This window comes from Chlamydotis macqueenii, chromosome 1, assembly GCF_036417535.1.
Source record: "Chlamydotis macqueenii isolate bChlMac1 chromosome 1, bChlMac1.mat, whole genome shotgun sequence".
Taxonomy (NCBI): domain Eukaryota; kingdom Metazoa; phylum Chordata; class Aves; order Otidiformes; family Otididae; genus Chlamydotis; species Chlamydotis macqueenii.
Window position 1 is genome coordinate 83,981,447 of NC_141556.1, and position 25,719 is coordinate 84,007,165.

Sequence of the window (25,719 nt, forward strand, 5' to 3'; positions counted from 1 at the left end):
CTTCTCTCTGTTAGCTTATGGGACTTTTCAGTTGACCTTCCCTGTTGAGGCGGCAATTGCTCCCCTTGCACGGATGCTTGTGTATACCACTTCGCCTAGTGGGGAAGTCATCGCCAGTTCAGCAGACTTTCAGGTTGAACATTGCCTCCCAAATAAAGTGAGTATAAGTCAGGGTTTATGCAACTCACGTTTGTCTTGTGGCCAGTAGTTCAGAGATGAGTTCCAGAATGGAGGCAGAATTCACAATGGGTTCACAAAATGATCTGACCAGATGTTGACTGAGGATTAGTGACTGAAACTCCAGAATAAGTTGTAAATCCATAACTAAAAAAAAGTGGAGCAAGACAGAAAAGAAAGAGAATCATTAGTAATTATTAATTACATTTGTCAAAGCTGAATATATATTAGAAGAACTGCAAGGCACTAGCAGAGCTCAGTTCACAAGGCTAGATGCTTCAGTATAATAGCACGTAACAGCATCTGGAAAAGTGTCTGCTTTAACTTCCTTTTGGGGTTGCAGGTCAGATTGAGTTTTGTACCCAAGGAAGGTCTTCCTGCCTCCAACACACGCCTGCAACTCCATACCTCACCAAGGTCCCTGTGTGCCTTTCATGCTGTGGACAAGAGTGTTCTCCTTATGAAGCCTGAAGATGAGCTCTCTCCCAGCTCTGTAAGTCTTGGCTATTTCTGGTAATAAGCAAGTACAAGAACCAACAAAGTACTTATTAACATTACTATAGACATGAGGCCATGTATTTTTATAGTTTCACTACACTTGTGTTTTAGAAGCTGGCTTTTTATCAAAGGAGTGTTAGGTAGTGTCTGTGTTCCTGTAAGTGCTGACCTGCCACATTTTTCCCTAGTTGTTTGCATTTCCACAGGTGTATGGTCGTCTCCCACTGAAGGAAATCCGGGGTTATAGCTTCAAGGACTACTACTTGGAAGAAGACAACGTAAACCCTTGTGTGTCACTTGACAACATATTATTAAATGGATTTGTCTACATACCCATTTCTCCTGATGGTGAAGGTGATGCTTATGACATTTTCAAAGTAAGCACCAGACTTTCGTTTTAATTTGTTATTCCTTTTTGGAATTCAGTCTCCTGTTCTCACCTGTCATGCAGGGCTTTTTAATGAACTTTGCTGTGAGCTTGTTAACTTTTGTACACAAGACAATAACCAGGCCCAGGCCCTGCATCTATGTAGACTATCATTGGTATCTGAGTGCTTCTCTGATCCATTAAAACTTGGAAAGGGCTTCTCATTGCTAGTAGAGATACCTGCAATTGGGCTTAAGTGAGGAAACAGTCCTGAGAAGTGACCTCTGGTCCCATAATATTAGAAACTCTTCCTTAGTCATGCATTGTGTCTCTGCATCTCATGTAGACAGGTCTTTAATAAAGTGACAGTTACTTTGATAACCCATCTATACCCATCTGAAAAGTTCTGCACAAGACTTTTTGACACTGTCTCTGACAGCATTCTCCTAGAGAAGCTGGCGGCTCATGGCTTAGACAGTGTACTCTTCACTGGTTAAAAACTGGCTGGATGGCCAAGCCCAGAGAGTTGTGATGAATGGAGTTAAATCCAGTCGGTCACAGGCGCTGTTCCCCAGGCCTCAGTTTCGGGGCCAGTCTTGTTTAATATCTTTATCAATTATCTCAGTGAGGAGACTGAGTGCTCCCTCAATAAGTTTGCAGATTACATCAAATTGAGTGGGAGTGTCAATCTACTTGAGGGTAGGAAGACTCAGAGGGATTTGGACAGGCTGGATCAATGGGCCGAGGTCAATTGTATGAGGTTCAGCAAGGCCAACTGCCAGGTTCTGCACTTCAGTCACAACAACCCCATGCAAAGCTATAGGCTTGGGGAAGAGTGGCTGGAAAGCTGCCCAGCAGAAAAGGACCTGAGGGTACTGGTTGACAGCCAGCTGAACATGAGCCAGCAGTGTGCCCAGGTGGTCAAGAAGGCCAACAGCATCCTGGCTTGCATCAGGAACAGTGTGGCCAGCAGGAGCAGGGAAGTGATTTGGCCAGCAGGAGTAGGGAAGTGATTGTGCCCCTGTACTCGGCACTTGTGAGGCCGCACCTTGAATACTCAGTTTTGAGCCCCTCAGTACAAGAAGCACATGGAGTTGCTGGAGCATGCCCAGAGAAGGGCAATGAAGCTGGTGAGGGGGCTGGAGCACAAGTCTTATGAGGAGTGGCTGAGAGAACTGGGATTGTTTAGTCTGGAGAACAGAAGGCTGAGGGAAGACCTTATTGCTCTCTACAACTACCTGAAAGGAGTTGGTGTGGGTCTCTTCTCCTAAATAACTTGTGATAGGACAAGAGGAAATGGCCTCAAGTTGCATCAGAGGAGGTTTAGATTGGATATTAGGAAACACTTCTTTACTGAAAGAGTATTCAAGCATTGGAACAGGCTGCCCAGGGAAGTGGTGGATGTCACCATCCCTGCAGGTGTTCAAAAAACATGTAGATGTGGCACTCCAGGACACGGTTTAGTAGGCATAGTGGTATTAGGTTGACGGTTGGACTTGATGATCTTGGAGGTCTTTTTCAACCTTAATGACTCTATTCTGTTCTGTTCTGTTCTGTTCTATTCTATTCTATTCTATTCTTCTTTTTGTGTACCCTCAATCCAATGCTTTTCACAGAGGTAATTTTCACCCACGCAGATGTTCCCAAGGTAGACCTGTGGCCTTCAGCTTTACCTCAGATCATGTCAGTATTTAGCCTTAGAATGACTGTAACATTATAAAGCCTTACTACCTGGCTTGAACCACTCTCTCTGGCATTTTTATAGAAGCCTTTGTTATTCTGATCGATACCAGAGTTAAGTAAATGTATTCTTGACATACTAAAAATAGTTTATTTTCAAAAGTGTTTTTGCAAATTTTTTGTTCTTCTTTCTCTTTGTTTACTAGGAATTGGGCTTAAAAGTCTTCACCAGCAGCAAGATTCATAAGCCTGAAATCTGCCAGCATTACCCAGGAGTCATAATGGAAAGGAGTTACGGTGGTTCTAGTATCTGCTTCATTTTACCTCCCACAAAACTACCTAAAATTTACCACCCTACTTCTTTCCTTCCCTCTACTTCTTTGAATATTAATTACATCAGGCATATCAGATTCTGTTCAGATATGATCGCCTAAGTCAGGATCACTCCCTTCTGGACTCAGTCCTGAAATATGAAACTGATCTACCTCTGTCTACTTATACAGATGTGCCTGGCTAAAACTGTGGGTGGTTGGAGACTCCCATGCCAGCCCCTACAGCAGGGATCCTGTAAGCACTAAAACAGTCTGCCAGCACAAAGTAGTGGCTTTTTTTTTCCCACCAGATCTGAGTCCAGCTATAGAAACCTAAAATAGGAGTCTCTACTTCTAGATAGTCACATTCTAGTAATAACTAGAGGAACAACTAGGGCAAAAGTAGGCCAAGACAAATAAGAAGGTGGTACAATTCTGTGGGTAGATATTTTAGCACTTAGGGATTAGAAATTTGGTTCTGTTCCCAGCTCTCCCACTCATATAAGAGGCTGGGTAGGTCACGTCACTTCTCTGCAGCTTCAGTGACTGTGAAGACAGAATAATGATATTACTTTTTTTTTTTTCTGAATAGTTCTGAGATTAGAAAGGCTATATAAAACATTACCACCTATATCACTTCCAGTCACTGACTTTACTGGTGCAGTATCCCAGCTCCTATTAAAAAATGATAGCTTTTGGTCTGGTTATAGCTTCTAGCCTTCTATTCATAATAGATCAGATCTTTGGTTTTGAAATGCAGGATTTGTCTTCAGAGTATGGCCTGAGGCAGCTGATTCCTTTGAGAAGATGTAAAGTCTTCTAAGGCTGCTGGAAAGCCTTTCATAAGGCACAATACTATGCACACTGTAAGAAAGCATCTCCCTGTTCTAGAAGTGTTTATTTGCTAATGGCCAAACACGTAAAGACCCATATTCGTCTCAAAATAATCTTAGATGGAGAAGGGGAGGACTAAGTGTGGCTTCTGTTTCTGCTCATGTATAAACACAATCAATTCTTCAACCAAATTCAATAAACTATGTGCAACTGCAATATCTGGAGGCAGCAAGGTCGACATTTCACTCTATTGCAATATAAATGTACCCTCAATAACATCATCATACATGGCTCTTTTGGCACTGCTGGGTTTGCTGGCAGTGGGGGAAGAATGCTCAACCCTATCCAGTCTCTGTAAGAAGAGCAGTAACATCAGTAAAAATGAAATATTAGGATAACAAGAGAAATACATCTGTTTCCAGTGGCCAAAGTTTCAAAGCTGTTCTTTCAATTTTAAAATTTTAGCTAAGAATAACCACTACGTGGAAGGAAAGTATCCTCCTGATTTAGAATGAAGTTTGACACATCTTTTCCTTTCTTCCTGTCCTTGAACAAATTTCCTAGTCACTGCATTGAATCTACTTGAAGATTTGGACTACGAAATAACAGAACATATGGTTGCTGGTGATCCTGTGGAGACTGTCCGGAAGTACTTCCCTGAGACATGGATCTGGGACATAGTTTCAGTGAAGTAAGTATTTATGGGAATGTAGAGTGTGGTCACTGGGGCAAAATTTCAGAAGATATTTAAGCCTCAATAGAAGTATCAGTATTTCAGTGAGAGGAGTATTTCTAGTAGACAGGGAGATTTTTCAGTGTCACTAAGTATAGGATGATTTGGGAGGGCATGCAAGAGCCAGGGCCCATATCCCAACTGGTCAGGAATTTGTTGTCAGCAGGTGTTGCTCAGTAGGCTGAGAAAAACATAGATGATCACCAAAATATAACTGAAATCTTGTTCTCTGTCCTTCACCAGCTCTGAGGGAAATGCTAATCTGGATGTGACCATCCCTGACACCATCACCGAGTGGATAGCCAATGCATTCTGCACTTCGTCAGAGACAGGCTTTGGCCTGTCCCCAACAGTGTCCCTCAGAGCCTTCCAGCCCTTCTTCGTAGAGCTCACTATGCCCTACTCTGTAGTGCGTGGTGAGTCCTTCATGCTGAAAGCCACTGTTTTCAACTACCTGACTGCCTGCATCAGGGTAAGAGACATTCACAACTTTGGTCAGTGTGACAGCTTAGGGAAGGCTACAATGGGCCACTTATAACATGATTTCCCAGGCCAGATGACTGATCTCTGACTATAATTTCGTAAAGGTGTATGTATGTATCTAGGAACTCTTGCTGTATTTAATGAAGGGGGAATATGTTTTTCTGACAAAGTTTTGAAAGCTGCATTTGATTCAGAATCTAAAGCTCTGCTTGACCTTGTCATCACATATTTATGTTGTTATCCTATACAAATATGAAACTTGGATTATCCACAGATGACAGTGTCATTGCGTACCTGCATGGAAACTCCAGTTTCACCAGGGTGGATACCTGTGTTCAGCCTTTAGTCTGAACACGAAGTACATCTCACAAAGTATCATGCCAGATTTACTAGAATATGCAGACTTCCTGTGATTTGTTGCACCAGCCCGCAAGACACTAAGCAGAGCTATATAGCTTCATTATTTTTATCTGCATTCTTTCACCAAGAAAAGAGACAAAAGAGAATTTGGGAGGTGATTCGAATAAAATCTCAGTCACTTTTGCTCCGTTTTTTACAAATAGAGATTTTTATTCTAAAAGGAATGAAGATGAAAAAAGGGGTGACACTGATCCAGCCGTGCCAATGCAATCTCATTTATTTCCCTGTCTTTCCTGTTTTGTTTGCTATTTCCAGGTTCCTTATTCCATTCTCCCTTGTTCCCTTACTAGCTTTCTCACCACTAGTGTTTTACCTCTTCACCTAACTAATCATGAGAGGGGTCTTTAATTCACAGCTAAGTTTCTAGTCGTTGCTTTACCTTTACTTACACAATTGGTACATGCTCTCCATTTTCCCAGACTCTATTTCCTTTCCAAAGATACACGTCCTGTTCTCTACACTTCCCTCCTCAATCTCTTACAATTGTACGCATCTCAGACTTTTTCCACTTCATCACCCAATTCTTGCTCTGCAATATCTGTAAGATTCTCAGTCCCACAGTATAACCAGCTCTGCTACCCATTTCCATGTACTGCACTGTCTCCAGTAATCCCAGGTTCTCTGCAATTCCAACCTTCATGACACCTCTCTGTACAACTGGCAGGTCAGTGTGTCTCTGGCTGAATCTACTAATTTCCTGGCTAGACCAGTAGAGAAGCAGGAAGAATCCTACTGCATCTGCATGAATGAAAGGAAAACTGTGACTTGGGCAGTAACACCAAGATCTCTAGGTAAGAGGCCGGACAACAGGAAAAGACTGAGACCAGATATGTGGATGACGTCAGATCTTTGGTGTAAGGAGCTAGGTGACTTCAAAGCTGTCTGGAAGGATCTTGTCATTGGGATGCAGTGTCCAGGTCCTAAACAAACTATTTACACGTTACGGGTCATTGTTTCTTAATATTTGAATAGAAATCACAAATTCCCTTAATGCATGCGAAGCACTCGGACTTTCATAGAATCATAGAATGGTTAGAGTTGGAAGGGACCTTCAAAGGTCATCTAGTCCAACCCCCCTGCAAGGAGCAGGGACATCCCTGACTAGATCAGGTTGCTCAGAGCCTCATCCAGCCTGGCCTTGAACGTTTCCAGGGATGGGGCTTCCACCACCTCTCTGAGCAACCTGTAGACTTTCTTATGTCTTAGCTTAATGTGGCTGGGTCTGAAACATTTTAATTAAAGCTTACTTTCTCTAAAGCGTTCCAGAACAAGACTGTTTGATTTACAAGACCTGCCCCTCCACTACTCTTCTTGCTGATGGACTAACACCTGCTCAGGTGGCCATCACGAAAGAGGTGGCTTGGAAGGCTGCAGCTGGATCAAGATAAGATACTGTCTCAAGTTTAGTTCTCCTCTTGGAAAAGCTTCTCTGTAATGCACAAAAGAGTGCTCAGCAGAAACATAAGCCTATGTTTCCCTGGCACTGCCCAGCAGGGCTGGCTGACCCCTGTTTCCTCCAGGGCACGTGGAGTTCTCGGTGAGCACTGAGGCCCTGCAGAACCAGCAGCCCTGTGGGAACACCATTGTGGAGACCCCTGAGAAAGGGTGGAAGGACACAGTCATCAAACAGCTGCTGGTGGAGGTATGTGGGCTGCTGAGTTTGGTGTCAGAGAAAAGTAATAATAATTTCATGCTTCACAGCAACAGCTGCTATATGATAAAGGTTTTCTGTTTTAGTTATGATAGCAGCAATAATGACTTATGTGACTCTTATTCTGCATGCTTTTCTAAAAGAAGTATTGATAAATCTCACATAGGCCAATAGAGCCCATAGCTCACAATGTTGGTATCTCATCTCATCTTTTACAGCAGGGTATTACATTACATAGTGAGACAGAAATAATAAGGCAGGCAATAATGAGAGGTTTATCAAGTCACATCATATGAGAGACAAATGAGAACTCCTTGGTTTTACCTGTAATAAATCACAGGAATGGGTTATAAATGGAAGACTTGCCAGAAACCTTATCCATTTCCTCCAGCACATGGCCAGTATGCCGGAATATGGAACAGTCACCACAATCTACAAATATTTCCAAACCAAACTATCATAATTATTTTGAGTTGTTTTTATTACATTTTTAAGAATGTTCAAAATGGTATGAACTAACTTTTTATTTTTGCATTTTGTACATTTTTTTTCTTAAGCAGTGTTTTGCAATGATAAAACCACAGCTTCTCTGATTATAAATAGACAGTCATAAAATTAATCCACAGTATAAGACTCTCTGTGATATTATGTGATATGATGGGCAGAGAATGGATCAAGACCAGCCCTGAGAAGAGGAACTTGGGAGTGCTGGTGGACGAGAAGCTCAACATGAGCAGGCAATGAGCCCATGCGGCCCAGAAGGCCAACCGCATCCTGGGCTGCATCAAGAGGAGCATGGCCAGCAGGTCAAGAGAGGTGATTCTGCCCCTCTACTCTGCTCTTGTTAGACCCCAGCTGGAGTGCTGTGCTCAGTTCTGGAGCCCCCAACATAAGAAGGACATGGACCAGTTGGAGAGGGTCCAGAGGAGGGCCATGAAGATTGTAAGAGGGCTGGAGTACTGCTCCTGTGAGGCCAGGCTGAGAGAGTTGGGGCTGTTCAGCCTGGAGAAGAGGAGGCTCCGGAGAGATCTTATAGCAGTCTTCCAGTACCTCAAGGGGGCCTACAGGAAAGATGGGGAGAGACTCTTCAGTAGGGCCTGTTGTGACAGGACTAGGGGTAATGGTTTTAAAATAGATTAGATATTAGGAAAAAATTTTTTACACTGAGGGTTGTGGAACATTGGAACAGGTTGCCCAGAGAGGTGGTAGATGCCCCATCCCTGGAAACATTCAAAGCCAGGCCGGATGAGGCTCTGAGCAACCTGATCTAGTTGGGGATGTCCCTGCTTCTTGCAGGGGGGTTGGACTAGATGACCTTTGAAGGTCCCTTCCAACCCTAACCATTCTATGATTCTATGATTCTATGATTAACAGCAAACAAAGAGTACTAGCTTGTTGTATAGTGAAATCTGTATAATATCACATGTCATAATATTGTCAATCCTATGCATAACAGGAAGGGATAATCCCATTTAACAAAATTAAGTCAAGAGTAAGATATAACATTGGAACTCCTTCTTACATTGCAGATATTCCAATTTTCAGTAAGACAGAGCTAGGATTCATGTAATGTATAACTTCAGAAAATGTTTTGCTAACCTGCATGTAATGATGGAACAACAATCCTATCTGTTAGGCTTCTTTTTTTTTTTTTTTTAATTTCACTTATTTACAAATGAATTTGATTGCATAGTGCATTTCATGTATCAGGGCATAAATTTAACATTTCAGGAAAACTTGTGAATTTCATATATGCCTTCATGAAAAAGAGTGTTTATTTTGTTCTTAGAAGATACTGGAATATCAGAACTGTAAAGTCTTTTCTCCCACGTAGAGGGGAAGTGAAAATAATTAAATGAGCATTAAAATTACTTCTGTTGAGGTGTCTGAGAGACGACTGGTCTTACCCTGTTATTGTAATGAGGTAATTAATCTAGAACAAGCCCTGACTGGATAGAATCAGAGATTAGCATCCAAGGCCAAACAATTAATTAGCAGGGGTGGATACAGTGCAATTTGCTTGGGGTAGAGCTGCACTGTCCCAAACACATGGATGTCAGTATCCCCTGCAGCAGGCAATGCCTCCTGGGAAGAGAGAGGAGCATGCCAGAGCCCTTGGGTGTTCTTTTGCCCCTCAGGAAATCAAGCCTTGCTGAGAGCTAGTGGGGAAACAGGATGTTCTTTTCACCCAGGAATTTCTCAGCTGGAAAGTAAAATCTTTCAAATAGTTACAGTTTGTATGTTTTAATTTTCTGTTAAAATGTTCAAAATCAAACAAAACAATGGATTTCTCATTTAGTCACATTTTAAAGTGACATACTGAAACAAACAAGAAGGTGCCTTTTCAAACAACTCTGTCATAGTTTATCCTAAAAGCTTTTTCGTTTTTCTTTTCCCTACTCTTTTAATCTTTTTCTATCTTTTCATACTGAAGAATGAGAGACAACTTATTTTAGATGCATGAGAAAGTGAAGGTAATACCATTATTTATAGGCTGGAAAAAAATTTCACCTGGCAAAATCTGGGAATCAGTAACGAAGCAATGGGAACTCTCCTATTTGAATGTTAAAAAATTGATGCGATGATCTCACTGAAATAAACTCTGACAAAATATATTTTCTAGTAAATATTTGATTCCTGAGTTTTATGCAGAATATTTTCAACCAGCTCAGCAGAAAACAGGGCTTCTTCACTGACTTCAAAAATTAGGCTAGAAGTCTTTTAAACAGAGGGATACAATCACCAGTTGACTGTGGCATGGATTTAAATTTTGAGTGTTGTAATATGTCACTTGTGGGTGCGTTGGAGTGCTCTAGTTGCCACCAGTCAAAGCTCTTTCACACATATCCTTCCAGTGTCCCAGACACTCAGCCGTTGTTGCAGTCTGAAGAGTTCTGCTAGACAAGGTGGGTAGGACTTTGGAAGACAGAGCCCTGTGGCTCTATTAGCACTGTCAGTAAGATCATCTTACATGTTATCTGCATCATAACCTGTGAAGCTGCAGGGCCTCTGTCAGTATAAGAAAGGAAAGAACGTGTTAAATTTCATGCTTGTAATTAGCCACTATGTTATATTTCCTCAATTATCCTCAGTTTAGCATACAGAGGAAAAACTTTGTAAGCAATTTCTGAAGATTTTTCAGTATAATGAAGTTATTAACATAGGAGAATTTATAAGTATTTAATTTTCTTAGAGTGACTTTTAGTTTCCCTCTTGATATGTCTTCCTTTTCTTCTTTGTTGCTGTTGTTGTTGTTGTTGTTGTTTCTCTTTTTTTTTTTGCTTTTTTGCTCATCTTTTTCCCCAAGCCAGAAGGAACTGAGGTGGAAACTACCTACAACTCTGTGCTCTGTGCATCTGGTAAGGGCCTTTTGCTTTCTAAGACTTTCTTTGCAGAGGTAGAGACTAAAGACAAAGGGAGAAGACAAAGATTTGAGAATGTTCTGCTCTGAGAAGAAAGGTGTAGGGATCTGATAAAATTGAACAAACTAGATACATGTCCAACCGGTAGTGAAACTAATTCTTCTTAAAGGAGAAGAGCTGAGGCTGTAATAGTCCCTCCAATTACAAAGGCAGAAGCACATCTCTTAGGAACTGAGGCTGGCTCGGTCCCTGTAGGGAAAACATATCTGGGATTTAATAGGATTATCTCTAATGTCTTTCATGCAATGGATGTAAAATCACAAACTGAACTCAGCAGTAAGCCTAGTCTGCCCACCAAAGCAGAAGAGGCCAGAAAAATAGGCTAGAAAGTGTATTTGTCAGTCAAGGCCACCTGATAGTGTGACAGTATGTGTGTGAGGATATTGCAGGCCCAAGACAAAATTTGCAGGATAGGAAGCTTCCACAGAAAAAAATTACAGATTAATGGATTTCTTGAAGGCAGGAAACCCCTGTGCAGAGGATGGTGTCTCACCCTCTTAGCTGCTACCCATGCATGTAAATATATCTGGAATTGTAACCAAATTGATTTGGTTTTTATCCCAGAAAAGTCAACATCAGAGACAGTCTCCCTCGTTCTCCCAGAGAGTGTGGTGGATGGCTCAGTCAGAGCATATTTCTCAGTGACAGGTAAATGAAGCATTCTTACAAGTGTCACATGCTATTTTGAAACACTGCCATGTTTCTTCAGGCTGTGCTCCGTCTACTGGCAAGCCCTGAATGGTGCTAATTTACATTGGAAATTGTCCTGTTCCCCAGGTGACATCATGGGCACTGCCATGCAGAACCTGCACCAGCTCCTCCAGATGCCATTTGGCTGTGGGGAGCAGAACATGGTCCTGTTTGCGCCCAACATTTACGTCCTGGACTATCTGAACAAGACAGTGCAGCTGAGTGAGGAGGTCAAATCCAAGGCCATTGGATACTTAGTGAGCGGTGAGCTGGGACACAGCTTTTGCTTCTCTATTCGTGCCTTCCCTTGGCATCCCTATCCTGTGTGGGGCTCACCTTTGTCTTCAGTTCTCCTCTGAGAACTGTTTTCCCATTTCTCTCACGTCTGGGATACACTTACCTCTCCTCATCAAGTCTAGAGCAGAGAGCGGCAATGACAACAGGTGCCCAGTTTCCAGGTGTTTTAGGAGAGAGGAAGAACACAAGGATGGAGGTACTTGGAGAGGTACTTGGAGCTCTGGGTGTGCCTGATTTTCCATTGTAACACTAAGCAGCATAGCTCACACTTGTGCCATAAGAAGGGGGACACTGTTTCCCATGTCTGCTACATTCCCTTTGCATGGCTCCTTGAAAAGTACTATGATAACTGAAATATTCTTACACTCTCCATTTCAGGGTATCAAAGGCAATTGAAGTACAAACACCGGGATGGTTCTTATAGCACCTTTGGGCCCCCTTACGGGCAAGTTGGGAATACTTGGTAAGAGTTCAGTGTGACTGGCTTTTCATCTCTGCTTTTCATGCTCTCCCTTTCCTCAGTGTTTTCTTGTGCTTGGTCATTGTGGAGGTTGAAATGGAGGTGCAGGTGTAATTATAATAATGACATCATAGAATAATCATATGGGATAATGGAGCAGGGCAGGTTGTTAAGGGAGCTGCCTTTTAGGTTTGCAACACTGCAGTAATAGCTACTTACCTCCTCTGACACCCTTCTTCACCTCAAGTGAGGGTGACCTGCAGGATGCCCTAGCTAGTTCTTGTTTGCAGAAGATGCTGATGAATCCCCAGAGTGCCATTGCCCACCTACTCACAGCCCTAAGGGCTATGAATGGTAAGCTCCATTTAGCATAGGTCTCTGTGTGTAATGTGCCGCTAGACTGGCTCACAATTTCACCAGCCCACTGTGATCAAGTCCTGTAGCCTCTACTGCTTTCCTCCAGAACAGTGATGCCCATGTTGGCCCTATGACTTACTATGGATATAGGGCCTGCTCAGGATGTCTCAGTTCCCTCTGTCACTTTCAGGCTCACAGCCTTTGTCCTCAAGTCCTTTGCCCAGGCCCGGCCTCACATCTTCATAGATGAGAAGCACATCCAAGATGCTTTGGTCTGGCTCACTCAACAGCAGAAGGAGAATGGCTGTTTCCGCAGTTCTGGGACACTACTGAACAATGCCATGAAGGTAACATATCTGCCTGGTTTGCTCGACATGGGCTTTGTCATGCTGGAACTTGACCATAAGTCACTCTGGGACCAATAGAGCTATTTCAGTGGCTGGGGGTTGGGGAGGAGGAGGGGTTAAATATGTGAGCTATCACAAAAGCAGGAAGAAGCCAACAGCAGCTTCTGAAGGACTTACCATGAGAAGGAGGTTAGGAAGAATTTGTCACTGCAGGTTGTAGATACGAAGCACAGAGAGAAGCCAGTGGTGCAATGTGGGATCAACATCTGCTTTTGTGGTTCCCTGCAGGGTGGAGTCAATGACAAGATCACACTGACAGCCTACATCACTATTGCATTGCTGGAGATTCCTGTGCCTGTAACTGTAAGTGTCTGCACCCCAACCAATTGATCCACAATTGGTACTAACCTGCCGTATTTGTGGCCCTCCAGATTGTTGCGTCTCTTCACCTTTTGAAAGAAGAAATCCTGTCTGAATATTCTTTCAATTCAAGCCTAGACTGGAATAACATTTTTCCTCCATTTTTCTTCCCTGTCCAATCCTGTCTCCCATATACACATTTCACTTAATCTTTTTCTGAGTTCTTTTGTGGAGAATCAAGTTTTTGCTCCTTTAAAAGAGTACAACTTGAATTAACAGTGAGTTAAATAATAGTTAAATGTTTGAAATGAGCCAAACAAGTTTTCTACACCCACAAAAATCTGCTTTTGTTTGTTGGAATAGTGCATTCCTGTTGAACCACTTTTATGGGCCTATTGTATTGACACAACAGCACAGGTCTCTGCTTCTTCTAGATTGTTTTATGGGAAATCCCCATCCTTAATGCCTGGGGAATAAGGTATACCTATAAGTAATAAAGTATACCTATAGGGAAACCAAAACCAGTAGTCTGTGAAAAGCCTGAGGCCTATATAAAAGCAATGTGAGTTTAGTCATTCTAATCCTTGAGTCTCTGATTTCCTCACTGTGAGACAAGCCTCTGATGCAGGTAAAATTAGAGTGTGAATTGCAGCAGAAGGACTGTTGAGACGGGATGGTTGGTGGGCTGCTGTAATACCTGTGCTCCAAATGTAGTAGGGACTATTTTGTGTCGAAAGTTTTTTCCTGTATAGTGAGAACTAGCAGAAGGAATTATGTTGTCAGCAGAGTGACACGGGTGACATTAACTTGACCAGAAGAGTACTCTTTCTTTGGTATGTGTTGTGTTTAGAAGGCAAATTCTCAGGCAGAACTGTACTAGATAACAAGGATGTTTTTCATCTCTCTGTTTGAGCCTAAAAGTCACAGCAAATATGAAGGCGTTTGTCAGAATTGATTGGAATATGGGCCCATTTCAAGTTAAGCTCCATGAACTCCTGAGCATAGCACAGCCCTTAGATATTTAATGCTATTGGCAAGCATACAGAGTATTTCTGTAAGTAAAGGTAAAATAAGCCATATTAGAACCCTCATTAAAAAAATTTTCTGTCCTCAGCTTGTGTATCTACTGCCACATCATGTCATTACACTGAACTCCTCCCCACTACACACCTTACAAACAGTAGTAAGCATAGGAAACCTGAGGTGAGGCATAGACCAAACCAATTTTATTTTTAATCTTTGCTTTCTCAAAAGCAGCTGAATGGCTTCTCCAAAAGTGACCACAAAATATTTCATAGAGTCATAGAATAGTTTGGGTTGGAAGGGACCTTTAAAGGTCATCTAGTCCAAACCCCCTGCAAGGAGCAGGGACATCCCCAACTAGATCAGGTTGCTCAGAGCCTCATCCAGCCTGGCCTTGAATGTTTCCAGGGAAGGGGTATCTACTGCCTCTCTGGGCAACTTGTTCCAGTGTTCTACCACCCTCATTGTAAATAATTTCTTCCTTATATCCAGTCTGAATCTACCTCCCTCTATTTTAAAGACATTACCCCTTGTCCTTTTATGACAGGCCCTGCTAAAGAGTTTTTCCCCATCTTTCTTATAAGCCCTCTTTAGGGACTGAAAGGCTGCTATAAGGTGTCCCTGGAGTCTTATCTTCTCCAGGCTGAACAGCCCCAACTCTCTCAGCCTGTCCTCACAGGAGAGGTGCTCCAGCCCTCTGATCATCTTTGTGGCCCTCCTCTGCATTCACTCCAACAGGTCCATGTCCTTCTTATGTTCAGGGCTCCAGAACTGGACACAGTACTCCAGGTGGGGTCTCATGAGAGCAGAATAGAGGGGCAGAATCACCTCCCTCAACCTGCTGGCCACGCTTCTTTTGATGCAGCCCAGGATGTGGTTGGCTTTCTGGGCTGCAAGGGCACATTGCTGGCTTATGTTGAGCTTCTAGTCCACCAGCACTCCCAAGTCCTTTTCCTCAGGGCTCCTCTCAATCCATTTTCTGCCCAGCCTGTATTTGTGCATGAGACTGAGCAACCCACGAGCAAGTTGCACTTGACCTTATTGAACTTCATGAGGTTCTCACACGCCCACCTCTCCAGCCTGTCAAGGTCCCTCTGGATGGACCTTCCCTCCAGCATGTCGACCGCACCACACAGCTTGGTGTCATCGGTGAACTTGCTGAGGGTGCACTCTATCCCACTGTCCATGTCGCCAACAAAGATGCTGAACAGGGCTGGGCCCGATACCGATCCCTGAGGAACACCACTCGTCACCGATCTCCTTTTGGACACTGAGCTGTTGACCACCACTCTCTGAGTGCAGCCATCCAGCCAATTTGTTATCGGCCAAGTGGTCTGTCCATTAAATCCATGTCTCTCTATTTTACAGACAAGGATGTTGTGTCAAAGGACAGTGGACAAGGACAAGGACAGTGTCAAATGCTTTGCACAAGTCCAGGCAGATTATATCAATTGCCTGTTCCTTGTCCACCAATGCTGTAACCCCATCATAGAAGATTACCAAATTGGTTAGGCATTATTTGCCCTCAGTTGAAGCTGTGTTGGCTGTAACTAATCACCTCCTTATTTTCCATGTGCCTTAGCATGGTTTCCAGGTGAATCTGCTCCATGACCTTGCCAGGCACGGAGGTGAGGCTGACCAGCCTGTAGTTCCCCAGGTCCTCCTTATTTCCCTTTTTTTAAATGGGAGTTATGTTTTTATGCTTCCCATTTTCCAATCAGTGAGAACTTCACTGGATGGCCACAACTTCTCAAACATGATGGACAGAGGCTTGGCAACTTCATCTGGCAGATGCATCTCATCAGGTCCCATGGACTCGTGCACCTTCAGGTTCCTTGGGTGGTCTTGAACCTGCTATTCTCCTACAGTTGGTAGTTCTTCATTCTCCCAGTACACACCTTCATCTTCCAGTATACACTCAGTGAAGACAAAGTACAAAGCCACTGAAAAATAAGTCTTTTCCTTCTCAATCATTGATGTGCTATTAGGCTTCATGGCATGCCCCCCTGCAGTGTTATCACTTCAACTTTATGCCAGTTTTTCCATCACAAATGAGGAATAGTCATTGTCTTGCTGAAAGGTCGTCGAGTCACAGTGTCTGTTACTTAACACTATGTAAAGTAGCTACATTTTGCTTTGCTGTAGCGATTGTGCTCTTTGGAAAAAAAAAATCCAGAAAATAGGGAAAAAAAAGATAGTCTTTCTCAAGCAGAGACAGAATTTCCCTCCAGACTAGAAGGTACATTATTAAGTTCCAGCAAAATTAATTTTTTTCAGAAGGCTCTGGAAAAAGGGAACTAAATAATAAAAAAGAAAGGATAGAGCAGAGGATGAAGGCACAGAACAATCTCAGTGTGATAGCTAGAGGAGAAAAGCATGTATCCAGTACGTCTAGAGAGATGAAGCAGCTCACAGAACTCCCCCCACCCTGAGACACAATCAGGCCAGTAATTCTTCTCAAGGCAAAAGGGTTGGACCCCTGCTTACCAGTCTTTACATCAAACTGGGAAAAAAAAAAAACATTGTAACAAGATGTATTAAAGCAAAGCAGAAAAAAACTTAAGGACCAGCCTTTGCCTAGGCATTCATTCCCGAGGGGGCATTGGACCTGGACGGGAAGGGATACACAATATTACGATCTTCCTCAGGCAGGAGAGTGGAGACATCAAGGGTCCATAGGTACCATCTGATTCTTGTTATTCTAAGATGGACGTCAGTGTGAGATCTGTCTGCTTCTGCTCAGTCTCTCTCTCCCCGCAGCATTCAGTGGTGCGTAACGCTTTGTTCTGCCTGGAAACAGCAGCAGATGAGAAAGAAAACCACGTGTACACCAAAGCACTGATGGCGTATGCCTTCGCCCTGGCAGGGAAGGAGGAGAAGCGGAAGGCATTGCTTGGCTCACTTGAAAAGGAAGCCGTGAAAAAGGGTTAGTGTTCCAAGTCCAACCCACTGGCCTTACATCTTCCCTTGATAAAATGGCATTTATTGGTGGGGCAATAGCTGCAGGAAACGGCTTCTGTGGGTGGGGAAAGGTGGAGGGAGAGGAAAAACCTGCGCAAAGGGGTTATGTTTTTGAGAACTCCCTCTCAGTGCCCAGTCCTACTTCTCTCCTCCGAGGGAGTTCACCAGGAAGCACCAGGCACCATCCCCATCAGTGCTGAACTAAAGGGTAGCTCTGCTAACATCTCTCCGCAGTCCACTCCTCGTGCCATACCAGGCACTGCTTAGCAAAGACTTTAGAATGTTTACGGCCCCTCCTTCCTTCCAGTGTGCATGCTCAACTCTAAGCTTACTTTGCACAGCACAAGGAATGATAAATTGGAAAAGAGCTGCATGTGTTGAGAGAGAAAATGAACATAAAGGTCATTTTGGAGGCCATAGCATAAGCTCTGAGTCTTCCAGGATATCAAGTAATGACTCAGAAGCATTCTGGTAAAGTCAGGCCGGACAGTGGGTTTGCCCAAGCATTGGGTAGCAGAGTTGTGAAGGAAGTATCCCCAGCACCTTTTGCCTTTTCTGGCTTCAGGTGACTATCAAGCTCTGGTCACATTTTTGGGATCATTTTGCCTCACAGAGCTTGTCACTGCCCGACCCTGGCATCTCTATTCAAAAAGGGAAGGAGTGTCGTCCTTCTTAGGTCCCTGGTTTTTTGAGGTCCCCAAGCCCATAAATGCCTCCGTGAATCTGGGGTTTAGGACAAAGTGGTATCCAGGCCTGAGGACTGTGCCTCAGCAGCCTCAGGCTAGTTGCAGCAAATGAAGAGTTGTCCAACCCTTCCCACTTCATCCTGCATAACAGACACATCCTGGAGGCTCTACCCTCCCAACTGGGCTGGTAGCAGGTCAAGAGCTCCCTTGCAATAATTACTACTAATTGCTCATTGTCTTGTCTCCACGCTCCCTGCCTTCTGTGAAGATGGGTCTGTTCATTGGCAGCGGCCTGGGAAAGAGCCAGAGGTTGATCTCCCATACTATCGCTACCGAGCTCCCTCTGCTGAAGTGGAGATGACGGCCTACGTGCTCCTTGCTCACCTCACCATGCAGCCAGCACCTTCCCAGGAGGAGCTGTCACTTGCATCTCTCATTGCAAAGTGGATCAGCGGTCAGCAGAATCCCAGTGGAGGCTTCTCCTCCACCCAGGTGAGCTACTTCCCTGCCGCCACCTCACACATTGATGTGAGAAGATGGGAAGTGCCAGAGACCCAGGTGGGAGCACAGTAAGGTTCACAAAGGCGGAGACTGTAGCCCTGCAGTATGTCCCTGCATTATCTGCCATGGTTGCCAAGTTCCCAAGAAGCTAGAGGCTAGTATGTCAGGAAGTGCCTCTGGGAATGACTGATAGTTTGGTTAATTACCTGGTTTTCTTGACACTGTGGGGCAGAATAGTAGGGACACAAGGGATGTGTGTCTGTGCCATCGGAGGGGGCTCCCACTGCAATTTGTTTGTGCATATGAAGTTGCGAGCGAGTGAAGGCTGCACAGAGCTCCATGCCAGGGGGCTCAGGGAACATGCAACTGCTGCGCAGAGGACATAGGAAGGAGATGGAAACCTGCAAAAGCTGCTTGTTCCCTCTGTCCTTTCTACTTAAAACTGGAGAAAGTGAAGAGCGGAGGGGAGGGTACCTGCCGACAGCAAAGGGCAGGCTGTGGGAGGACAGGCTGTGGACAGGCTGACTGTATCCTCCTGGGTGCCGGTACCCATCTCTTTCAGGACACAGTGGTGGCTCTCCAAGCCCTGTCCCTGTATGGAGCTGTCACCTATGCCGAGAGCGGAGCAGCTTCCACAGTGACCCTGCGATCTGGAGGGGACTTCCAGCAAGACTTCCAAGTGGATCCCACAAACCGGCTGCTGCTCCAGCGCATGCCCCTGCCCCAAGTGCCAGGGGAGTACAGCACAGAAGTGTCTGGTGAAGGATGTGTCTACCTGCAGGTGAGGGTGATGGGGACAGCTGGCATGCTGTGAGGGGAGCCCCTTGCCAGGCAGGAGCCAGGGAGAGGGCAGAAGGGTCAGGGAAGAGGGGAGAAGTGGGAGGGAAGGCTCTGGGAGAAAGAAGAGGAGAAGAGTAGAGGTGTGTGGAGGAGAAAGAGTGGCAGGGAAGAGGGGAAGAATCTGCAATGTGGAGGAGCTGTGAGAGTGGGAGAAGTGGGGAAGCAGGACAGGGAGAGAATGCTGTCTCTCACATGTTAAACATGCATGCACACACACTCACACAGAGATGCTGGCTCTCCCCTAGACAAGCCTGAAGTACAATGTGCCGCCGACGCAGGAGGATGCACCCTTCGTGCTCCGTGTGTACACGATTCCAGAGACATGTGAGGACTCCAAGGCTCACAAGATCTTTGACATAGGCATAAATGTCAGGTGAGTCTGCATTTGGGTCTGAGCCTTCCTGAGAAGCCATGGGAGCTGTAGGAAGGCTGGTGGTCCAGGGTGAGTCAGTCTGGAAGGCCTGGAGGGGCAGTGCATCCTGGGGAAAAGTGGGCAGGAAGCAGCTGGGCAGGGAGGAGAGGCTGTGGAGGAAGGACATATCCTGCAGTGGTGGAGCTGTCTGAGCAGCCCAGGGCTGGGCTACTGAGAGGCTCCACAGGGGATTAGGAGACCCTGGCATAGCTGGAGAAGAAAGTGCTGGGCTGTCAGGATGAGGTTGGGTGCCAAGTGTTGTGGAAAAGGTGGAAGTGCCCCTAGCTTTGACTTGTGTGCTGAATCTTTGTTGCATGATTCCTTAGTTATGCTGGGGAGCGCAATGGCTCCAACATGGTGATTGTTGATGTGAAGATGCTGTCAGGATTCATCCCCTTGAAGTCCTCTGTAAGGAAGGTAAGATGCTGCGTGAAGTATTTCTTTCAGTATATCTGTCCTTAATCGAGGGCTCAAATAGCTTATTTAAAGGAGCATCTAATTCCTATCCTGGTATCTTCTCCACTGTTAGAACTTCCCTTTTTTTCCTTCCACTTCATCTACCCGTCAGCTCTGGAGGAGCAGTGAATGAGGGATGCCAGCAGCAGCACTCTCCTCCCAGCCTTCAAGCACTTCTGGTAGCTTACAGTAGCTCAAATGTATGCACAGTTTGGCCCTGAGACCGTGACCTGGGAGGAGACCATCAGGTCCAATTTCAGGGACTCAGGAGCCTTGGAGATGTATGACAGCTCTGACAATACTGATCCCTCTGTGCAGGGCTTCACACAAGAGTGTTTGCCGAGTCCCATGTGAAGTACTCTCCCTGTGCTTTACAAGGGATGCTCAGCATCCACCAGCTGAGATTCTAGGGGTGGGAGGAAGCGTAAATGAGTTGAAACAGGGTTGACAAAGTTCCCTTCAGATCAGCAGTGTCTTCCATGTCTCCGCTTCCCAGCTCTCAAACATCTGGTTTCACCAGATCCAACGGACAGAAGTGATCATAAACCACATTCTGCTGTACATAGAGCAGGTGAGTACCAACCCAGGGCTGCCTCAGGGCACACAGTGAGCCTCGCAGCACACTGGCAATGGCATGAACAGAGATGGAGAGCAATGCTAAGCATCTCCGGGCTTGTAAACATAAAACACAAACCTGTCTGCCACTGATCTTATCTCTGTCTCATAGAAGACAGCTCTGTCCTCAGCAGCCTTTTCCTCTGCCCCACACACAGATTGGGCCCTGACCTACCCACCAGCCAGAGCCTCCCTCAGTATGGGGAAAGGCCACAGGGCTTCCCCTTGCCCAACAGCCAGGCCTGCAGTCCACACACCTGCCATGGCCTGGGAATGGGGGGCAGGGGAGAAGTCAGGGAGCCTGGGGGCTCTGTGGGGGCACAAGGGAGCCCAGGACAGTGCAGAGCCACCCCTGAGCCTCTACCGCTTCCCTTCCCCAGCTGAGCAGCGAGACCCTCAGCTTTTCCTTCACCGTGGAGCAGGACATCCCCGTGCAGGGCCTGAAGCCAGCTCAGGTGAAGGTGTACGACTACTATGAGACAGGTGAGTGCGGGGCTGGGGCTGTCTGGTGGGAGTGAGGGCGGCAGTGGGATGTGTGGAGGGACGCAGGAGCTGTGGGGACCAGCAGCTGCCCCTAGCCTGGGCTCTTTCCTTGGCCCCGTGCTGCCTGGGCTCTCTGAGCACAGAGGGACCCGGAAGGCTGGAGGCCACCACCCTGCCCTCCTGCTCTGGCCCAGGCAAGACACAGAGAACAACACAGGGCAGTTCTGGGTGGTGGTGAGCACAGGTGCAGGGATCCCTGCATGGCTGCCCCTCGCACTGGGGGCTGCTGTACAGCCATCTTCTCCTTGGGGAGAGGGCAGAGGAGGCCATCCTCCCAGTGTTCCATCCATGGCGGTGCAAGGCTGGTCCTGCATCCCCAGGGAGAGGAGCCAGAAGCCATCCCACGGGGCAGAGCTGCAGGCGCTGGGGGTCCCGTGTTCATGCTCCCAGGCGCTCCCACCACTCCTTGTGCCTCTGCTCTCCTGGCTGCTGCGCCAGGCTGGCAACAACAGCGTGTCCCCAGTGGGCTGGGATAAGGTGCCTGAGCAACCCTTGGGCATGCTGGAGTGGAGACCTGCTGGGACTGCCTGTGCGGGGTGGTTCTGCCTTGCTGCTGCGGCCTCCAGATAGGGGACAGGGACTTCCCCCTGGGATCTCCGAGGTGGAGTCAAGGATGATGGCAGTGGCCTGCTGTGGGGCCTGGGAGAAGCATTTCTCTGGCATCTATGACTCTGCCAGGAGTGCCAAGGGGCTCTGACAGCTCGCTCTCTCCCTTCCCTTCTATTTTCCAGATGAGTTTGCCACACAGGAGTACAGTGCTCCCTGCACCACAGGTAGGGTACTGAGCCCTTCCCTTCTTCGCAGTTCTCTAAATCTTCTTCATTGTATTTTTGGTTTTCCAGCCAGCGCTTGTCTCTCTGGTCAATGGGTAATTTGGATGAGATTGGCCTAACTCACAGGCACAGATTTTGTGTGCAAACCTGGGAGCATAGGAAGCACAATGTTGTTGACTCATTCGAAATCCACCATTCTCAGAGTGGTTTCCATAGTCAAGTTCTCCTGGCCTGAATGAAGGTTTTGTCTCTATTGTTCTGTTACTGCCCCTTGGACTTCTTCTTTGAGTTCAAGTTTCTTATATCATTCTTGTTGTCTCAGATTTGAGGTATCTTCTGGTCCTTCCTGAGAGCTCCAGCTAGTGTCGCTGTAGAATCATGCTGAGGGGACTTGGCTCTTTCAAACTACCTGGCACACTCCTCCCCAAATGCACTCTATCTAGAGCAATAGAGCAAATTAAGGCCACCAAAAAGATATCCCATGAAATAGTATGTCGTGGTCTGACCTACCATGATTTCATGCCATGCTCCAGAACCTCCTGCCCAAACCTGGCATACCTTTTCACTGCACAGCACTAAAGCTGTAATGTGGTGCTGCTCTTAGCCCCACCTCACTTCCTACTCTACGCATGGAGCTGTACCTGCAGCAGGAAGTCCTCATTACAGAGGAATTCCTCCTAACCCTTGCTATTGAAGAGGTACGTGGTTGGCTTTTATAGAAACTTCAGCTTGCCTCCCTTGTATGGTGACAGAAAACTGCTCTTGTGGTAGATCCCCACCTGTACTCACAGCCACATCACTATTCTGTGGGGGGATCATAATTCTCCAATAGGGCACTCTAGCCTCTTTAGCAACTGTATGTGGCAGAGCCCACAGTGGTGCTGGCACATTGCAGCATGCCTTTGCTCAATGCCATTCTCCTTGGATTCCGAGAGATGGCAAGTTTGCCTTTGGTGGCTACTATCTGGAGCAACAGCTACTTCCTCCTCAGCTACCCTGCTGCCCAAGCAAGAGCAGGGTGTCTCAGGAGGCAAATGTTCCTCATGAGCCTAGGCAGTTCCTCATGACCCTCAGTCTAGGTTTGGAGTCTGAGCTATCAGGACAGAGAGGCTATGATCTTTGGGGGGTGCTCTGCAGTGCAAGGCCACATCTGTTTGGCTTAGACAATGTAGAAGCTTCTGTGGAAGGCTCTAATCAGCAATACTTCTCCTGTCCTATATGGAGCCTTCCAATACGAAGACTGGCAGGTCTAGCTTCCCATCAGTTGCCCAATTTCAGGTGTTTGGATTCTGGAAAGCACTGAGACCCTGGGAAGTGTTTTTTCGCAGGGCCCAACCATGGCATCTGAGAGCAGAGAAAAACTGATCTGGACTTTGGAAAGGTGAAAGCTTTGTGTCTTGCTGGTGGTAGATGGTGAAATTTATCTCCTTTTGTGTTCTTATCTGATGTTTTGGAAAGAGCCCAGGCTCCCACACTTTTACTCCATACTGTGTGCTAACCTGGGCTATGTCCATAGGTACAGCTGTGTTTTGCTGATTCTGGGCCTACAGCCTCCCTTCATGGAAAAAAAAAAGGTGCCTAAGATAGACAGAGTGGAGAGTAAACTGTTCCCACAGGTTATGTGGGTGTGGTCTGGCTGTCCAGTCTGAGACTAGGGGGCAGGTTTTAGATTTTAGGCTACTCCTCCCCATGTGCACTAAGACAGAGATTTTATCCTCCTTGGAAAAGATGATGGGAAATTGCTAAGAGGTCCAAAGTGGTCTAGGTGTCCAAAGGTGCTCTGCACTGACTAAAAGACAGATCTCAGTTGCAAAGCAGAAAGCTGCCTTCCCTGCCCTGAACAGTGCTGTCCACTGGTGCAGCTCCACTCTCTGCAGAGAAATAAATACACTTTAAGAGCATGTCTCATTGCTACAGTGAACATCCTTGCTGCCTGTTTGCACTGTGCTCCTATGTTCATCCTAGTTGTGAGAAATTCCATTCTGCTTATCTCTCCCAGTGGACCAGAAAGAGTCTCAGCCTTCTCTCAACCTCACATGGCTTTGAAGGTGACATGAGTGTTGAGTGCTATGGATGACCCTCAATTCTGGTCAAACAGCAACTCACTCTCTCTGCCTGAGAAAGGGAACTGGCATATCTGTCTGACTCCTGTACCATCCCATCTTCTTTCATCCTTGCAGAGGAAGTAGACCAGGGCAATGCATGAAGAATACTCCCAGTTGCTGGAACCCATCTGCCTCTCTGCCACCACTGCCATCTATGGAGAGGATGGAGTGACAGATGAATAATGCCTGCAAGGAATGGGAAATGAACTTTACAAATAAATTAACTCTACTCAGTAATTGTTTTTGAACAGTTTATTCCCAATTCTGTTTCTTCCTGTTCAGCCTCCAGTCACGGTTTTAATCTCCCTAGCTTCTTAGGTTGAAGAGCATCCCATCCAGCCATGTCTGTGTGCAGGACAATAAGGCTGACAAGTGAGCAAAAAAGGAAAAAGAGGAATTATTTAAGTTCAGCCTTTCTAATGTAGCCTTCTCAGTGTTAGGTACTCTGAACTTGTCATCTGAGATCCTGTCTAATCAACAGAGAAGGATAGGTAGTTCTCGAGAACACTTTCTCTCCCCTGGCTCAGAAACCATAACCTTGACTGAACTGGTCTCTGCAGATGCCTATCCATGTCTGCTTCTGGTAGGCAGCCTGGATGATCAGCTAATGTTACATGACATTCAGTCTCTGTGATATGCCCCATAGACACCCCTTCCAGGATTGTTTCTTGTTTGTAGAAGAGTGGGAGGAGATACACAGTCTGCCCTCTTGTAAGACTAGAGTGTGCATGGAGGGGCAGAAGGGACATGTGCATATATTATGCCTTCAGTTGCTAACTTATAATGGCCTGTTCTCCAGTTGAAGCTTGGGCCTTCTTGTGGAAACCTCCATAGCTTGTGCCTGCTGCTTCTGGGAGATTCCCAAGGAGAAACTAATGGCATTTGCCGGTAACTTGCCTACCTAAGTCTAGTTAAAATGGCAAATTTATTTAAATCATAGAGTTGTTTGGTGAAGTTGTCCATAGTCCTTTTAGATATCTCCAGAAATGCTCCCCTTTTCTTGGCTTTATCCGATTAATTTCTGGTTTTAACTTTTGAATGGCAGAAAGATCTTATGTGACTGTTTATTCTCATGAAATGCCTATTGTTAGATATCATGGCTTATTGTGCATCAAAAGTATGCACAGCTAGTTGTTCCATCTAATTATTTTTAGTGTGCCTATCCAAACAGTGTTATTGAGAACAAATAAAGTTCTTCACCTATTTTGCTAGATAGTATGTCACTTTGTCTCCTCTGGTGTTTGGCATTCATTCACTCAAGACCTTTTTGACACGTCGTATTCAGACAAGTCTATGGAATGAACTGGCTTCAGTGAAAGCTGAGCAAAATTTCTAATCAAGCATGATTACTAATTGCATTTTGTTTTGATTTAGAAGTAGTAAAACCATCTAATTTCCTACCACGAGGCAATTACTTTTCAAAGCAACATAATTTTTTGTTGCTGAATTAAACCATGGCTGACCATGGGCAACAGTTAGGTGTTATCTAATTTAAAAGTGAGTCGCAGCAAAACATAATGCTAACTCTTTCCATGATAGAAAGCCGTTATCCAAATTTTGTGAATGGAACATACTCCAGTGATTTTGCAGACTTTTAAATTAAACTATCATGATGATCATTTTGTTTCATTTGAGGCAGAAAAGATTCAACACCATAACCATGGCAGAGTACTTGCCAAAAAGTAAATGAAAACAAAGGAGCTGTTGCCATCTATCT

The 25,719-nt window shown here is 45.5% G+C and overlaps 1 protein-coding gene across 4 annotated transcripts in view; it reads left to right on the plus strand.

Moving 5' to 3' along the window:
• The window catches only part of LOC104485753 (alpha-2-macroglobulin), a 44,739-nt gene extending 19,519 nt beyond the window's left edge, over nt 1-25,220 (plus strand). Inside the window, exons 14-36 of one of the 4 annotated variants that reach the window (XM_086758580.1) lie at nt 15-157; nt 521-670; nt 882-1,052; nt 2,929-3,028; nt 4,432-4,558; nt 4,844-5,072; nt 6,168-6,294; nt 7,024-7,145; nt 10,462-10,513; nt 11,141-11,224; nt 11,354-11,530; nt 11,942-12,026; nt 12,571-12,727; nt 13,016-13,090; nt 16,871-17,036; nt 18,026-18,249; nt 18,821-19,039; nt 19,344-19,471; nt 19,837-19,927; nt 20,463-20,537; nt 20,962-21,064; nt 21,856-21,897; nt 24,078-25,220. In XM_086758580.1, coding sequence (XP_086614706.1) covers nt 15-157; nt 521-670; nt 882-1,052; nt 2,929-3,028; nt 4,432-4,558; nt 4,844-5,072; nt 6,168-6,294; nt 7,024-7,145; nt 10,462-10,513; nt 11,141-11,224; nt 11,354-11,530; nt 11,942-12,026; nt 12,571-12,727; nt 13,016-13,090; nt 16,871-17,036; nt 18,026-18,249; nt 18,821-19,039; nt 19,344-19,471; nt 19,837-19,927; nt 20,463-20,537; nt 20,962-21,064; nt 21,856-21,897; nt 24,078-24,103 — 2,873 coding nt within the window. In that variant the 3' untranslated portion in view covers nt 24,104-25,220. The remainder of the gene's footprint in view (nt 1-14; nt 158-520; nt 671-881; nt 1,053-2,928; nt 3,029-4,431; nt 4,559-4,843; nt 5,073-6,167; nt 6,295-7,023; nt 7,146-10,461; nt 10,514-11,140; nt 11,225-11,353; nt 11,531-11,941; nt 12,027-12,570; nt 12,728-13,015; nt 13,091-16,870; nt 17,037-18,025; nt 18,250-18,820; nt 19,040-19,343; nt 19,472-19,836; nt 19,928-20,462; nt 20,538-20,961; nt 21,065-21,855; nt 21,898-24,077) is intronic. The other 3 variants (XM_086758588.1, XM_086758597.1, XM_086758605.1) reach the window with 3 other exon arrangements.
• Nucleotides 25,221-25,719: the final 499 nt, after the last annotated feature.